Below are 16357 nucleotides of genomic sequence, written 5' to 3' on the forward strand. Positions count from 1 at the left end.
TCTCCCTTTTCTCGTCAAACATTCACTGATATTGAAAAGTCCCTCACTCATGTCAGATCCTCCCAAGAGAGTCAAATATTCCAAGGGCTCTGACAAAACCTGTCAGAATTGCGCCAAGGCCAAGATTCGGTGCATCCGACCAGGGACGACCGGAAAATGCGACAGGTGAGCCATACCCACCATGTGCGCCTAGCATGCTTATACCAAGTATAGATGCGACCGCTTGGAGAAAGATTGTCTGTATCGAGGTGATGGAAGCCCACATTCTGAGGGAGGGCGCAGGGACGGTAAAAACAGGTAGGTAGTCAGGTAGCCGGTGTGTATGCTCATACTGACCATGGGTTTGCCAAAGAAGGATAGAGGCACTAGAAGCCAAAGTTGATCAGCTGCTGGCTAGGTCAGAGACTGAAAGTTTGGTACGAAATCGGTCACAGTGATATCCTCAGTGAGCACAGACTAACATGACAGAAGAGATGTGGTAGTGAGACCGAAGGAAGTCTTGTGAATGCTGCGAGTGCCTCTGCGCCTCGCAAAGATATAATCGATCAAGGACTACTCACGATTGATGCGGCCAATGCCCTGCTGAGTGAATACCGAAGTACGCTTGCGTCCTATTGCCCTTTTGTAATCATTGCACCACAGGTTACGGCTGGGCAGCTGCGTCGAGAAAAGCCATTTCTTTTACTTGCGATCATCACGGCCGCTTTATATGACAATATGCCTTTGCAGCGCAAGCTAGAGAGGGAAGTGAAGAATGCTATTTCTGAAAGCATGATCTGGGGTGGTCCAGTTACATTTGAGATTTTACAGGGCATTTTGGTTCATATTGCATGGTAGGACTCAGATATCTTTTTTTTTGTTATCTTTTTTGACAAGATCCCAGGTGCCACTATCACTCCAGGCCACGTCGGTATTCTCAGTATCTACATCTTGCGATTAGTATTATCACTGATCTGCAATTGGATCGTTCCCCTAAACATCGATTTTGGACAACTCGAGTCAGCTTCGACGGTGATGACGACGACAAACAATCAGTCTCCTGGGGACGAGAAGAAACAAGAGCTGTTATTGGATGTTTTTATTTTTCCTCCGCGTCAGTTTATAGGCCTACATCCTATAATTACAAAATTGTTCTTCGACGACTGACTTATCACAGAATCTCCCAGGTTTTACAAAAGCGGTTGTACTTCCCATATCTCCCGTATTTCGAAAGCCTAGGCATCGACTTGGCAACAAACCCGGAATATGCGTCTGATAAATACCTCCTTCATCTTGTTCGGCTTCAACGGATTTCGGAGAAAGTCACGCTTTGCTCGATCCCTAATGACCCCACGCCTCGTGAGACTAATTCAACTATCGAGCATTATTATGGCGAGTTGAATGCAGAGCTCGCTTCATACCAGGCTAATCTACCATTTCCGTTGATTGAAAACCGTCAGTTGTTTGAAGTGAACCGCGTCTACGATTATGCTGCTAATTCCCAAACGCAGATATACTTTTCACACAATTTCATGCCGTCAAGCTATATCTATGTCAGATCACTCTTTTTGACCCCAAGGAATACACACATAACCCACATCACGATTCAGCCTGTCAGATTGATGCACTGCAAATGGGACTTGCTGAATCTAAGACTTTGCTCGACTTCTTTATCAATCTCCCCTTACGCCACGATGTCGCATTCAATAATGCAATTTGGGTCCAGCTTGGCTTCGCAGTTACTCTTGCTAGCAAGCTATCAGTTGCAGCAAAGGACCCTTTCGTCCAACCTCACGCGGTGGACTTGTGTCAAGCGCTCGATATCCGCAACGTGCTAGGCCAGTGTATTCTTCGCATCCAGGCACTAATCACGTCAGATATGGATGCGTCTGGCGATAGAAATGTTTTCTACCACTTTGAGAAGCGCTTGAAGCGTGCTCAATGGTGGGTTGAAAGTAGGGCACTATCAGGTCTCAATAATGATCCTCTACAGTACGGCTCCCGGCTAGCGGAGGCTGCGGATTCGTCTACCGTAACTGCGAGTCGGCATATTGACTCTTCACAGCCATCAGCGGACGGGTCTGACCCGTATTTACAGTGGTCCGGGCTTTTTCCAGACGCCTCAATTGATGATATTTTCGTTGATTGGGTAGGTCAGACGATGTTTTCTTTTAATCAGCGCTTGGGATAAAATAGGTACCAGCCACAGAAACTCCTCTCAGAGCTCTCCGTAAGGATTTTCTCTTTGACATATACAGTCCTAAGATGAGTTCCTAGAATGACATATAATCTTTTCTCGCCAACTGCCGTATTACTTTGGTAGTTTTACTAAACAATGAGACTAGTGGATGTTTGATCACGGATACTCTTGGACCTCATACTGACTCCAAAAATCACCGTAGACATCACACCAAGCGCTAAAGCCGCACCACCCCACCCGATCGGATTTTCAAGCACAAACTGGAAGATGGAGAACTCGTCCCCAGGCGGTATCTGAGGCTCATGACTCATGAAAAAGGCACCCTTCTCACCAACGAAAATTTCAAGTGGCAAAATAGTAATATCCGGGCTCTCCCTCATGGCGCGAAACCACCTTGCAAGGACTCGGCTGATGATAATTGGCCCTGTACTGAACATGGCTGTAGCGTGTTTTGGCCAGGAATGCCCATGGTCGGTAATATCGAGAGCGACTTTAATGACGAAGGGATGATTCGCCCTGCTGGCAATCATCCTTTGACTGACTCCATATGGCCAGTTCTGAGGCAAAAGTGCTGTCACGTCATGCAGAAGCGGCTCTATAGACAGTTGACACCCAATCTCTGGGTCCAAATAAATGCCTCCAAAATGCCAGAGTAGAAAATATCTCAACGCATCGACTCGCTGGGGAGGCAGTAGATATGTCGTATATGTCGGAAGAAACCATGTGAAGTGAGCTTCTATGAACTGATGTGCCGTCTCATCGTTCCAAACGTATTGCTCGTAGAAGGGGTTTTTCTCGTGACAGGATTCTCGGGCGATAATCCACTCGTCTGGTGGATTGGAGGCCAAATTTCTCCACATCCGGTGAATCACCCTTTGGCTTTTTGCTGGACTCATATCCTGAGAAAAAGCGTCTCGATTGAGTAAGTTGGCCTGCAGGGTTGATGCAAATTGTATCCACGAACAAATTAAAGAAGCGCATATAAAGAAGGTATAGAAAGCCAAACAAGAGACATAGAGTTTTCTCGAAGTGATCTGATAAATTCTGGGCGACAATAAGATTGTAAATGGGATGGAAGCCTTCCACGTGGCGGTCCCATTCTTCAGAGTATAGAAAATGATATTTTTCATCAGGGCACTGGGCATCTTATTGATAGGAGAATCAACCACACCTGAAAGAAAGGAAAAGTGTACCCGTCAGCACTCGCATAGTGATTGAGTATTTATCTTTCAGGCTATCTTGCTCTTTGACGAGTTCTTGCCAACAAAAGTAATTACTCAACAGATAGTGAAGGCGCACGGGATACCCTGGTAAGACATTAGCGGCTGCGCCACGGTTAAAAATGAAGCACGGGTCAAGCAGGTATGCTGGGGCTTCCCTTGTGGATTTCCGAGTCCGTAGTTGTTCCCCGTAGGTTCGTGTCCGTGTCCGTGTCCGTGTCCGTAGGGAAAGTCCGTGTCTATGTCCGATCCACGCGTCCGATCTCTTGGCAGCGGGCCAGTATCGCGCGAAAGCGGACCAATCTTTGGGGCGGAGAGTCAAGAACAGCACTAAATGGAGGTTCTGGCACCGCTGTATGATTTTACATTAGGCGCTAGATGATTACGGTCCACGTAGATCTCGACGCCTAGAGCATGGCTGAGTCTCTAAAAGGCCTAATGGGGCATGACGAGGGCTATTGATCGCCAATTGCAACAAAGAGCTCGGTCTGCCTTGAGACAAACATAGGCTACCATAGTTTCCGGTCATTAATAAATAACCAGCACCTGTATCTGAATATCAAATCTGCGCACATTTAGGCCCAACGGATCGAATCAAACAAACAATACGCATCATCATGGCCAACTCAACAGACTCCGATTCTTGCACGATAAATACTTGTCCCATCACCGAGGCATACGTCTACTATGTTCCATCACTGGCCGGAAATGCCTTCTACTTGGCCTTCTTTGCAGTTCTCTTGATAATCCAATTGGGGCTGGGTATCCGATACAAGACCTGGGGCTTTTTGGTCGGTTTGTTCGGGGGTCTGGTTCTCGAAATCATTGGATATGCGGGAAGGGTACAGATGCACTACAATCCATTCCTTTTCAACCCATACCTAGAGTGAGTCAATCATCTCTTGATTCTCTCGAAATCAATTTCAGACATTTGATATTGACGCAAAATATCTAGATATCTGATCTGCCTCACCATTGGGCCGGCCTTTTTCAGCGCTTCGATCTATATTTGCCTGGGACGAATCGTGATAGTCTATGGCGAGAAGATATCACTCCTCCGTCCACGAACTTATACCGTAATTTTCGTTCTTTGCGACTTGATTTCACTGATCCTTCAAGCCGCAGGCGGTGCCATCACCTCCATCGCCGACTCTGATCAGCAAGATCTAGCGCAAACTGGCGTCAACATCATGGTAGCTGGCCTAGCAAGCCAAGTGGCTTCGCTCGCTCTGTTCATGGCCATGTGTCTCCAATACGCATGGACAGTATGCAAAAATCCGAACGCTCTCAATAAGGCAGTACACGCGTGTGAACTTCGAAATAGCATCAGGTGGAAAGCCTTCCTTGCTGGTAAGGTTGGCTCCCTTCCTTTCAGTGACCAAGCATTGACTATGAGTACAGGCCTCGCGCTAGCGACCATTGCCATTTTTGTTCGCTCCGTATTCCGCGTCGCAGAGCTGAATGGTGGATTTCACAGTGCATTGGCAAACAACCAGGTTCTTTTCATGGTCCTGGAAGGAACCATGATCGTGATCGCCATTATGTGTCTGACGTTTTTGCATCCGGGCGTCTGCTTTGATGGCCAATGGAACCAGACTCTGTGGACGCGGGCCCAGTCGATTGATGCTGAGGTGGATCAAATTTCTATCAATATGGAATTAGGAGGAGTCTCGAAGACTCGATTCTAGTTTGTCATGAAGAATTAGCAGTCCAATGGGTCAAGACAGAGGGTTTCCACTACCCATTCACCCTGGCGAGAACCGAAAGACAAGTCTATATTGAACGGAGTACGGAGACCACAGCTCGTTGGCGAAAAGGTTTATGCGGGGCCCGATTTGCTGCGTTTTGAACTGAAGGATCAGATATTTCTAGCCCGCTTCTTCCGACTACACAGTTCAAGAAGTTGAGGTGAGCACTGAATGGTGTTCTGAGATGTCACGGATACTCAAGATCTGTTTGAGCTTTCAACCCGATAGAACTAATGATCAGGCTGGTTGAGATGTTGATACAAGCCGTTGCTACTTCTTCCACCAGTAGGCATGCTGCACGAGCGGCACAATATCCAAACGGTTCCCTTCTGTTGCGTTCTTTTTTGCATTAGCCACGGTAGGCTCTGCTGAACCAGATTTTTCAGCATGAATTACACCACTCCCCTGTAACCGCAGTTTGCTGTCTCGAACATTTGTGCCCGTAAAGGGAACGGTTTGGCAGAAGGAAGAGTCGTCTGCATGTTTGGGGGAGGTTGTTGATAGCGTACTCATCATCGAGAAGATGGGAGATTAAGACAATAAGCTCCTTCGGCAGGTTCAATAGTTGCATGATGTTCGCATGATGTTTAAAAGGGAATGAAAGTGTGTGGCGGCCGTTTACAGTCTAGATTCATCACTCGTGGTCATTAGAGTACATTCATGCGTGTTGCATGGTTATGAGGTATCCCAAATCATCTACTTTTCGGATGATCCCGAGATCTCCAGTGCTTCTAATCGCTGGGCACTCTCGTCCGCCGCACTAGACTGCTCTGGTTCATCTTCATTGACCTCCTCCTCCTCCTCGGAATCCTCTTCCTCGGAGTCATCCTCATTTTCTTCGTCTCCTTCACCCTCCCCAGTATTGGCACCAACTTCATCCATATACTTCTCAAGCTCACGCGCCATCTTTCTTGAGAACCCGGAGGCCTCGACCTCAACATCAAGTCGCTTACCAGGGTTTTTCATGAAATTCTTCCTCGCATCCTTGAAGGACGGACCAGGCGCATCACTAACAAAGTGATACTTCCGCTGGAAGAACCGCTTGATACAGTTCACATCACGATCAAAGTACATCTCCGCATTCGCATGATCAATAGAGACCATCTGCGGGAAATCAATGACAATCGGAGTCAACTTGATCTGATCATCATGCGCATCCTCAATGTCCGCAACATTGCCATCCGCATCTGGAATGACTTCTTCCTTGATAAGCAAGTTAAACTCGTTATAGTCACCGTGGATCAGACCAAATCGCGCCAACTCCAAAACCATATCCATCAACTCAGAGTATAGCTTAGCGGGCTTGGCAACTTTTGCGATCTGACGCAGCGGGAAAGCATCAATCAAACTCATGACGATGGTGTGACGGTTCTGTGCAATGGGTTCGGGGACAGGGAATCCGTTCTCGTGGAGGGCCTTCATGAACGCGAATTCTTTCATCGCGGCCAGGCGCGACATGTACATCCAAGATCCGGTGTGGCGATGTCGGAGGTAGTCGCGGTTTGTCTTGACGGTCCGGAAGGAGATACGACCGAGACGGTGGATTTTAAGGATGCGTTGCGCTCCACTGCTGTGCGCGACCACGATAATATCTGATTCTTTGCCGACGCCGATCTGGTTGCCAACGGAGTAAACGACTTTTTGCTTCTGGTGTCCGTTGAGAGCGAGGTAGTCGAGACCACCATAGGTGAGGCGGTATCCATCATCTATAGTGCGAGAGATATGAGCTGGTGGTTTAATGAGGAGACACGAGGAGGAAAGGCGTACACTTTGCGTTCTTCACCTTTGCGATCAGATTAATCTTGGCCAAATTCGAGATGGCGCGATGCACGCCGCTGCCGCCTCGGAGGCCCGAAAGCTGCACGATCAGTGGGGTCGGGACGACTTCATGGTTCCGGCTTCCGGTTTCAACCTAGAAAAGAAGACATTGTTAGTTATCTGAGTATGATCGCGAAAGACCGCTCTAAACACGGCGGGGTGGAGGGGTCGATAAGTACCCCCGCAAGAACTTTGAAATCCTCACTTGTGAGGTAGCGAATTGCCTTGGCGTCGAGCTTCATCTTTGCAAGGTCTCAGGGTTCTTGATCTGAGAAAAGGGCAGATCTCTGGCTTAAAAAGGGTAGGGCTGCTGCTGGGAAGAGTAACGCGGAGAGAAAAAAGTGATAAGCTCATAGCCCTAAGCCCTATTTCCTATTTGGGCGAGTACCTTGTGAACGTCGCCATTTATCTACGAGACGACGCTAACAGTAGGCCGAGAATTGCCTTGGTTTTGTTGGAGGAAGCAAGTAAGAATTAACAAAATCACCATTTCATACATCTAATAGAGCACAGAACTCAAGCCCCCGTGATCGAGATGTAGTCTACACAACATTCGCAGTCGACGCAGCCTTGGCCGTCCGATGTACCAAATGCAGAAGATAAAAAAAAAGTTCATGCTATTCCTCGGTCGTTCTGAATACATTAGATCCGACAATAACCCGACCGCTATGTGAGGCCCGTCGTAAGGATAGATTGGATACTTTCTCATTTGCTTATTCGGGGCTTTCCCAGTCAGGGTTCTAGATGGTTCGTTAGCAAGCATGTTTTGAGTCAAGTGTTGGATCGAGATAGCTCACCTTGCGCAGAATGACCAAGCCCTCGAGTATGCTGCTGAGAGGAATATACTGCTCATCTTCCAACTCAGCCCTCTCACCATATGACAGAAGCACCGGCGTGCTCTGGGTCTGCCATCCGGTGATGGTCTTTGGCCGACCAGCCTGGCCGACAACGTCCACGGCCTGACCCACGCGCACGTTGACGGTGAGTGGGTTCAGGTCCTCATCGAGAGTCACGAGGAAGCGGGGGAACATGGCGGTAATGAGGAAGTAAAGCAGGTAGTGGCTATCGGCCAAGATGAAGTCCTTGGCGTCAATCAAAGACACAAGAACTGTGAGAAGACCAGCCGCTGAGACTCGAGAAAGGACCTGGCGGTCGGTGTGGAAGGGGTTGAGCGTCATTGTGCCCTTGCCCATGTGAAGGAGACCCTGGGCGATGCGCACCATGAACAGGGAGTTCTGGTCACGGTGGTAGTAGCTAGCCAGTTGGCGCAGAAGCTGTGCCAGACGGGCGTTGTTAGTACCCGCACCGCAGAGACCCATGGCAAAGATGGCGTTAATGGCAACATCGTTGTCATTATCGTGACTGTATCGAGACAGGGTGTCGTAAACCTTCATCTGAGGGTTGCTGGGGCTGATCAAGCCCATAGCAAGGGGCACAGCCCGGCGAATGTTGGGAGAGCCGTAGTGCATGAGATGGCCGAACTGACGGAGAATCATGTCCTGGCCAACATCCTCGCCCATGGCAATGAGGGACAGACCCAGGACAGCGTAAGACTGGACAAGCTCATCACCCTTGTTCTCCTCCTTCTCCTCAATAATATCATTGCAGATGTGAAGGAGCTCTTGCAACTTAAGCACAGTTCCAGTACCAGCCCAGGCACAGACGGAGGCAAGGACGGAGGTGGGCTTGGCCATGGGGTGATCAACAGCCTTCAGAATATCGAGGATAACATCAACCTCCTCCTGTCGACCGAAGTAAAGCAGTGCAAGACCAAGAGCCATGAATCGTGTCCACTTGTCCTTGAGCTGCTTCTGACGCTCCTCGTCCATCAAAGTTGTGGCAATGGCCTCACTAACCTGGTGGTTCGATGAGCCAACAAAGATGAGACCCAGTGAGACCGCTGCCATGGCAGAGAGCTGCATATCCAAAGAAGAATCCTCCACAATAGGGAGAAGGATCTCGAGGAGGTCCTCCTTATTAGAACCAGCATACGCCAGACCGAGACCCATGATAGAGGCAACTCGCATGGGCACGTTCTTGGCCTCTAGGTTGTCAGGATCACTCAAGAGCGCAAGAGCGGGGTCCGAGTCGAGACGGACACCGGAGTTCAGGATACCGATTGCAAGCAAAGCACCAGCTTTTACCTGGTCCTCTGATGCGTAGGTGAACTTGTCGATCTTATCCAAGCCATCCTCAACATCCCGGTGAAGAAGCATACCCAGCGACGCTGTCGTGGAGAGCATGCCGTCGTCCTTGGTCTTCCACACCCACGGGCCCTTCTCACCCTCAACCAGCATCATTTTGTCGTTACCAAAGCCGGCGTTAGCAAAGGAGTTGACAAAGGCGCTCGCCAAGTTGTGTCGTGCCGAATCAAGGTTGGTGAGACCGGCTCCGCGGCTACTCTCCAGGTGTGTTTTATAGATATCCTCGGGCATCTTGGGGTCCAGAATGTTGAGCTCCTTTCCAAGGGACTTGAAGTGCTTGGGAATGGAGGTGTTGTTGAGGCAGTCGTTCAACGCCTCACCTTCCTCGTCCTCAGCCGGCAAGTCGAGCCAAATCTGCTGTCGAGCGACGAGGAAAGCCATCTGTTTCTTGAGGGACTTGTCGTCGGTGGCGTCGATATCACTCTTAATGAGATCAATGTCATTCAATCGGATGGCGAGCACGATGGCCTGGGACAACTTGTTGTAGCGGACGTAGATCTCGTGGGCGGCGCGGAGGAACTGCTGGTCTTCGGGGTAGGTGAGCAAGTTGACCATGCTGACCATGTACAAGCAAACTCGGGAGTATGTGTTCTCATCCACAAAGCGCGGGATCTCCTCGATAATCTCCATCTCACTGAGAAGATCGACTGCATCGGCGTCAGCATTGTGGCTGAGGAAATGAGGCACCAGCGACAAAGCGAGATCCACCAGGTCCTTGGTCTCGTTCTCAGCATTCAACCGGTTTTGATATTCTTGTCCAATCTCAAGCGCCAGGTGTCTAATGTATTCGTGGCCCCAGGAGGCAAGATCCTCCGACTTGGCCAACAGGCGGTATTTCAGAGTCTCCAGCTTCGCCTCGTCTCCGTAGGTCATACCGAGCACTGACAGCGTATCGGCCAGCGAGTCCTAATTAAATGTATGATCAGAATTTGCTAATCGGAATGGCCTGATATCACACCAACCTTGACAGGGCCGGCTGTCCACTTCTCGTAAAGTGCTGCCAGATCATCGTAATGCGGTCGGAGGAATTTCAACGGCTTAGGAACAGCCGTCATGGAAGATGTGGAAGTCTTGATGAAGTTCTTGATTGCGTCCAGGGCAGGTCCGTAGAGAGAGGTGTCGGGCTCCTACGAGCAGATATTAGCATCAACGTCATCGTCTGCTTGAGATGAATTCGGGGGTCATCGTACCTTTAACCGCTCCACGAGCATCTCGAGCTCATCTTTCAATTGCTGGTCCTCTTCACTGAGCTCATCTGAAGAATGTCAGCACTTTGAGTCCAAGCAGTGAAGCATGCCGCGGATGCTACACGCTCTGCTCCGAGAACGTTGCAAGGTGTTGTCGCGACTTACCGTCCTGGGGCTCCTCATCCTTTTTCTTGCCATCCTCGATGGTCTTCTCATCATTTTGGGGCTTCTTGCCGTTCAACTCGCGAACGTCTTCAACCTTGCCCTTGCCCTTGTCGGCGGCGGTTGACCGTTCGCCCTCGTTCGCCATTTCTGACGGGTATCCGGCGACCGGTTCGGTGTGGAATCAAGGATGCGTAACGGGGAACTCAAGATTCGGGAGATGAAGTAAGCAAAGTCACAAAGGAAAGAGAGATAGAGACCTGCAAACGACGGGTGATGCAGTTGATTGTAAGCTGGTGATGGAAGCGCAGAGAGCTCGGGCTGGTGCAGCTCCCGGATTATGTCAGCGCCAAGCCTTCGTCATTGTTTTGCCTCGACACCTTGAGAAACATGAACATCTTCTACCTAGATACATTATAGTTCTAGTGATGTTATTCACTGAGTTACTGCTGAATAGATATATGATTTACTTAAAAGTCTCTCTACACCAAATCACGGCCAATACCGCCATATGTGCAAGGTTGAAACCCGTCGCAGACCATGCTAGGAACCAACTGAGCCAGAAATCAACCAAGACAGAATAGATCTAAACCAGGACCCTCGGTTACTATGCTGTCATCAGTACAGTGCCCATATCGTAGACGGAACTTGTCGGCATATTCCCTGGTTTGCCTCAGATACGTCTCCGGTGTCAATGTCTCTCCATCATAAGACATCAAGGACAACTCTTCAATGTCTGGAAGACCCGATTCGAAGAGATCGACGAGAGGCATGATAGTGGATGCTCCAGTGAGCGGCTTCTCCGGAGATACATAATCCACCAGTGGCTCAAGGGGCTCATCGGGATTATGGATTTCAGGAATTGGTCTCTTGTCAGTATTGAGGCTAACTTCATGGGCAAATTCTTCCGGAGGGTGGTACAGATCGTGATGAACTGTGACGAATGATGCTGCCGTATGGCCTGGGAATGATGGGTACAACATATAGTATCCCTTGGCCCGCATCAATTCCACCAGATAGTCCATAAAGGCTGGGTATCTTCTAGACATGATCTTGTCTTGTGAAGCAATATTGATTTTCGTCTCTGAAACACCCAGACGACTGGATAAGAAAGAGTGAAATTCAGTCCACTTGTCGCCGAAAAACAATGCTGCGTTACTGTTTGGCGCTTGCCACAAGAAAGATGGGATAGAGTTCAATGCATGATTCTTAGTATCATCCACCGATAGCATCGAAGGCGGATTGAACGGTCCTCCACCAGTCGTAGGTTTTGTAGAGGGTAGTTCCAAAGAGATTCCCATGAGATCCACCGAGGCGTGCTTAGCCCGTGCCGACTGTTTGTAATGCAGAATGTTGTACTTGAGATAGTGATAGAACGAAGGAGCTACTTCCGTCTGAGGAGATAGCATGAGCAAGTGGCACAGGCGGGGATTCACTGGGTAGAACCCTTCCACCGTGCGAATAGACGATTCTGCTGGGTCCATGTAGCGTGGGTCAATACGTCGCCGGAGAGTGATGCGTCCCGCAAGCTGGGACAATCCCTCCAAATTCTGTAAAACTCCTCGCAAATTAGGGTCTAGCGATGGTGGAAGCTCAATAGTCAAGCTAGGTGTTGATCCCAGATAATCTGCAGCATCCAAAGACCTGATGAGTCTAATCAAAGATCCTGACGATTTGGAAGCGTGAACCACCATATCAACGCGAATGTCATTCCAGACTGGTGTCAAATAAATGTATCAGTAAAGCCATTTTGAATAAGTTGTTGTTGTGAGGAGAATCACCTTTCAAAGCTGTGCTATCGATGAAAGACATCCACATGATGTCTCTAGAAGCCGAGGGGAGCGCGATATGGGTAATAGCAGCTTTCTGCTTATGGGCGTTCACTCCGTTCCAGAAGAATGAGTCTTCCCAGCTTTTGCTCTGCGTTATAATAACTTCTGGAGCCACATATGCCTGGATCAACCCCAGACCTCCAGGCACAGCCCGTTCCATGCGAGCATCAGAAGACTCTGCCAGATGATCCGGTCGACTGTCTGTGAAACAAAGTCAGCACTGTCATAAATTGCAAGACGAAAGGCTTATAAACGAACCATGCCATGTCATTGGGCACTCGGAATCTGAAATTCCGTTCACGATTTTAAATCCATCAATGGAAACTTCATCCTTCCCAAAGAGAACAAAATGTACATGATTCAAGTTCTTTCGTGCCATTTGGCAAGCCAATGGTAGCATGTCCGAGACACTATGAAGGCTTGATGCTGCAAAAAGCACAGCATGGCTAGCCTTGTGCTCCGACTGCTTGCTGCGGGGAAGAGACCGAGCCAGCTCGTAGAACTTGATTGCCCCATCAAAAGACTCTTCCTTGTCGTTTATTTGCGGCACTCGGTGTGGTGAAATATCTGTCTTAGACACGACTGGTGACTGAACCGGAGGGGGTGGTGGGGGAGGAGGAGGGTGTCTCAGTCTTGCAATTGTCGGGTTGTATCGTTCGGCGGCCGGGGCGATGTCTGTGGGCATGTGCTTGAAGAATTGATAAAGGGCCACCAAAGCGATCACAGCTATCAGAATGCGCCGAGGTCGAGGGTACACGCGACTTTGTGCAGGACGAAAGCGGACTTGGTTGGAGTGGAGATCGTCGTCCTTCTTGCCCAGCTCCTCATCGGCGCGTAAGGGCATCTTTGCGGGCGCCATACTATAACGCGGGCGGCTTTGAAGCCAGAGGATCTGCGAAGATCATTGAGCCCAGTCAAAATCCTTGTCACGTTTGTCAGAGCTCAGCGAGGGCTAGGGCGAAAGAGGTGTGAAGGGGTCGAGATGTTGTTAGACTGTTCTTCATTTAACTGTGAGATCGACGGCTTATCGTCTTATCGCCAACTTGAACTCCGCGTTTCTTCTCCACTTCACGCCGCGCGCACGCGACGCAGAACCCTGAGCATCATGGCTGACAACATGGATCTGGATCTTCCTGATGAGCGTGGAACTAAGCGCGCCGCGGAGGAGACAGAGGCCGCTGGGCCGTCCAAGCCCAAGAGAATTAAGGTACGGGCAGCTCTGGACATTCAGTGGCACACTATGCAACAAAACATGCTAACGAGCCTCCGCAGGCCCTTGATCCCGATGTCGTCAACAAAATTGCCGCTGGAGAGATCATTGTTGCTCCAATGCACGCGCTGAAGGAACTGATTGAAAATGCTGTCGATGCAGGTTCTACCTCGATCGAGGTTCTGATCAAAGATGGAGGATTGAAGCTGCTACAAATTACGGATAATGGGCATGGAATTGATGTGAGTCGACATCTCATTCTAACAGATATGGAAGATCCGACTGACTTTCTCAAGCGCGATGACCTTCCTATCCTCTGCGAACGATTCACCACGTCTAAACTTAAGGAGTTCGAGGATCTCTCTTCCATTGGCACATATGGATTTCGTGGCGAGGCCTTGGCCAGTATCAGTCATATCGCTCATTTGACGGTGACAACGAAGACGGCTGGGTCTAGCTGCGCCTGGCGGGCACATTACGGTGATGGGAAATTGGTTCCAGCAAAGCCAGGACAGAATGCTGCACCCAAGGCGACTGCTGGTCGCGGAGGAACACAGATCACGGTAAATAGCACCGCTTTGTCGTCAAATCCCAAGTTTCTAATAGAAGCAATAGGTCGAAGATTTGTTCTACAATATTCCTACTCGCCGCCGGGCGTTTCGCTCTGCAAGCGAAGAGTACGCCAAGATCCTCGACGTGGTTGGTCGATATGCAGTACACTGTTCAGGCGTCGCCTTCTCGTGTCGCAAGCATGGTGACTCGGGAGTAAGCATCTCAACTCCTTCTGCTGCTAGCATCGTCGACCGAATCCGCCAAATCCACGGTAGTGCCGTGGCAAACGAAGTGGTCGAATTTGAGACTTCAGACAGCAAGCTTGGCTTCCGTGCCTCGGGCTTAGCTACCAATGCGAACTACCATGTCAAAAAGACGGTTATCCTCCTCTTCATCAACCACCGTGCCGTGGAGTCCACTGCCATCAAACGCGCCGTGGAACAGACATACTCCGCGTTCTTGCCAAAAGGTGGACATCCTTTCGCGTATATTGATTTGGAAATCGAGCCTCATCGCGTGGATGTTAATGTGCACCCAACTAAACGCGAAGTAAACTTCTTGAATGAGGATGAGATCATCGAGATGGTCTGCAATGAAATAAGATCCAAACTTGCCCAGGTGGACTCCAGCCGAACATTCCTCACGCAGACTCTCTTGCCTGGTGTTCAGACCATTGATACCATCCAACTCGACCAGGGTTCTTCCAATGAAGGTGTAACAGATGGAAAGACAGCAGGCACACCGAAAACACCCGCCACCTCCAAAAGACCATACGAAAACAACCTCGTTCGGACGGACTCTAAAGTCCGCAAAATCACCTCTATGCTTGCCCCGTCTCCTGCACAACCTGACACACCTACCGCCCCCGGCAACAAGCCATCACCTATACTGGATGACAGTCTCCAATACGAAACCACAGACCGTCAACCCCTCCGCATCGCCCTCACATCCGTCAAGAGCCTCCGCAGTGCAGTACGCGCCACCATGCACAACACATTAACGGAGATGTTCGCATCACACACCTATGTCGGCCTTGTGGATGAACGACGACGCTTAGCCGCCATCCAATCCGGAGTCAAACTCTACCTAGTAGATTACGGTCTCGCTTGCAACGAGTTCTTCTACCAAGTCGGACTAACAGACTTTGGAAACTTCGGTGTCATCCGGCTGGACCCCCCACCAAAGCTAGTGGACATACTCAAGATTGCCACCGAGGCAGAACAGCAGGAACGCCCCAGCAATGACGCAGATGCAGAAACCATCTTCGCCAATGCCGCAGAGATGATAACTCGGACGCTAATTGAGCGGCGTGAAATGCTAGACGAATACTTTTCATTAAAAGTCAGTCCGGAAGGCGAACTACTTACAATCCCACTCCTGTTAAAGGGGTACGTGCCCTCATTGGCAAAACTCCCACGCTTCCTACTCAGACTCGGTCCCTATGTGGACTGGTCCGGTGAAGAAGAATGCTTCCGCAGCTTCCTCCGTGAACTAGCCACCTTTTACACTCCAGAACAACTCCCAGTCTCTCCATCCAAGGAACCCTCCAACCCCGAAGAAGCAAATATTCACGAAGACCCAATGATCACAACCCGCCGCGCGCAAATGATCCGAATGCTAGAATACGCTATATTCCCCGCCCTCCGCGGGCGGCTAGTGGCTACATCGCGAATGCTCAAGGGCGTGGTGGAAGTCGCCGACCTTAAAGGTCTCTACAGGGTCTTTGAGCGATGTTAAGACTTGATGATAGCAATTGAAAAAAACCCAATGTTATCGATATATCAATATGGAGTATGAATCAAAGCAACCATACATGTTTGGAGGTTGCATAAGACCCAACAGTGTTCGGATTTTAAGACCACGCCTCGTTTGTCGCGAGTAACTCAAACCCGTCATCCAATACAGAAGAAGGTAAGTAGAAAATAAACGAAAAGGCCGGACTGTGTATATTCCGAGTCAAGACGGAAGGTAAAGGAAGGCACAGAAGTATCGCCGCTCATATGAAGACCCCATATTCTTAATTCAACCGAAGGGAAGAAATGGTAACCAAAGGTGAAGAAAGTTAGAATGAATATGAGAATAAGAATGATGATGAAATAATGTTGTAAGAGTCTCCGAAAGGATAATGTCCAAGAGTGAAAAGGGTGAGGCTAAAAGTAATAAAAAAACACGACATGGTGAGGATGGTGAAAGCATTGCGACTTTGGTGATATTCCCATATCAAATCCAGCAACGCCAAGCGCCA

At 49.4% G+C, this 16357-nt stretch overlaps 8 protein-coding genes across 8 annotated transcripts; 3 read left to right on the forward strand and 5 right to left on the reverse strand.

The window, feature by feature from the left end:
• Positions 1 to 49: 49 nt before the first annotated feature.
• Positions 50 to 2170, forward strand: N7443_000386 (fungal specific transcription factor domain-containing protein; the record flags this gene model as incomplete). The annotated part of the gene is made up of 7 exons (XM_056880442.1): positions 50 to 165; positions 214 to 297; positions 356 to 416; positions 487 to 833; positions 884 to 1064; positions 1167 to 1434; positions 1491 to 2170. 7 exons carry the CDS (start codon positions 50 to 52, stop codon positions 2168 to 2170), a joined length of 1737 nt encoding a protein of 578 aa, XP_056745680.1.
• Positions 2171 to 2307: 137 nt separating this feature from the next.
• Positions 2308 to 3039, reverse strand: N7443_000387 (glycosyltransferase family 32 protein; the record flags this gene model as incomplete). The annotated part of the gene is made up of 1 exon (XM_056880443.1): positions 2308 to 3039. The coding sequence occupies one exon, from the start codon at positions 3037 to 3039 to the stop codon at positions 2308 to 2310; it is 732 nt and encodes a 243-aa protein (XP_056745681.1).
• A 977-nt stretch (positions 3040 to 4016) lies between these two features.
• Positions 4017 to 5087, forward strand: N7443_000388 (RTA1 domain-containing protein; the record flags this gene model as incomplete). The annotated part of the gene is made up of 2 exons (XM_056880444.1): positions 4017 to 4285; positions 4355 to 5087. 2 exons carry the CDS (start codon positions 4017 to 4019, stop codon positions 5085 to 5087), a joined length of 1002 nt encoding a protein of 333 aa, XP_056745682.1.
• Positions 5088 to 5417: 330 nt separating this feature from the next.
• N7443_000389 (uncharacterized protein) lies at positions 5418 to 5660 on the reverse strand (the record flags this gene model as incomplete). The annotated part of the gene is made up of 1 exon (XM_056880445.1): positions 5418 to 5660. The coding sequence occupies one exon, from the start codon at positions 5658 to 5660 to the stop codon at positions 5418 to 5420; it is 243 nt and encodes an 80-aa protein (XP_056745683.1).
• A 183-nt stretch (positions 5661 to 5843) lies between these two features.
• Positions 5844 to 7207, reverse strand: N7443_000390 (protein kinase RIO2; the record flags this gene model as incomplete). Its single annotated transcript, XM_056880446.1, has 3 exons — positions 5844 to 6853; positions 6915 to 7059; positions 7145 to 7207. The coding sequence occupies 3 exons, from the start codon at positions 7205 to 7207 to the stop codon at positions 5844 to 5846; spliced, it is 1218 nt and encodes a 405-aa protein (XP_056745684.1).
• A 471-nt stretch (positions 7208 to 7678) lies between these two features.
• Positions 7679 to 10666, reverse strand: N7443_000391 (proteasome regulatory particle base subunit RPN1; the record flags this gene model as incomplete). Its single annotated transcript, XM_056880447.1, has 5 exons — positions 7679 to 7705; positions 7763 to 10075; positions 10132 to 10296; positions 10360 to 10424; positions 10522 to 10666. 5 exons carry the CDS (start codon positions 10664 to 10666, stop codon positions 7679 to 7681), a joined length of 2715 nt encoding a protein of 904 aa, XP_056745685.1.
• A 418-nt stretch (positions 10667 to 11084) lies between these two features.
• Positions 11085 to 13209, reverse strand: N7443_000392 (uncharacterized protein; the record flags this gene model as incomplete). Its single annotated transcript, XM_056880448.1, has 3 exons — positions 11085 to 12235; positions 12300 to 12551; positions 12609 to 13209. The coding sequence occupies 3 exons, from the start codon at positions 13207 to 13209 to the stop codon at positions 11085 to 11087; spliced, it is 2004 nt and encodes a 667-aa protein (XP_056745686.1).
• A 246-nt stretch (positions 13210 to 13455) lies between these two features.
• N7443_000393 (mismatch repair ATPase MLH1) lies at positions 13456 to 15849 on the forward strand (the record flags this gene model as incomplete). Its single annotated transcript, XM_056880449.1, has 3 exons — positions 13456 to 13557; positions 13623 to 14123; positions 14176 to 15849. 3 exons carry the CDS (start codon positions 13456 to 13458, stop codon positions 15847 to 15849), a joined length of 2277 nt encoding a protein of 758 aa, XP_056745687.1.
• Between the last annotated feature and the right edge of the window lie 508 nt (positions 15850 to 16357).

Source organism: Penicillium atrosanguineum, assembly GCF_028827265.1.
Source record: "Penicillium atrosanguineum strain IBT 20685 chromosome Unknown utg000001l_segment0_segment0, whole genome shotgun sequence".
NCBI lineage: Eukaryota > Fungi > Ascomycota > Eurotiomycetes > Eurotiales > Aspergillaceae > Penicillium > Penicillium atrosanguineum.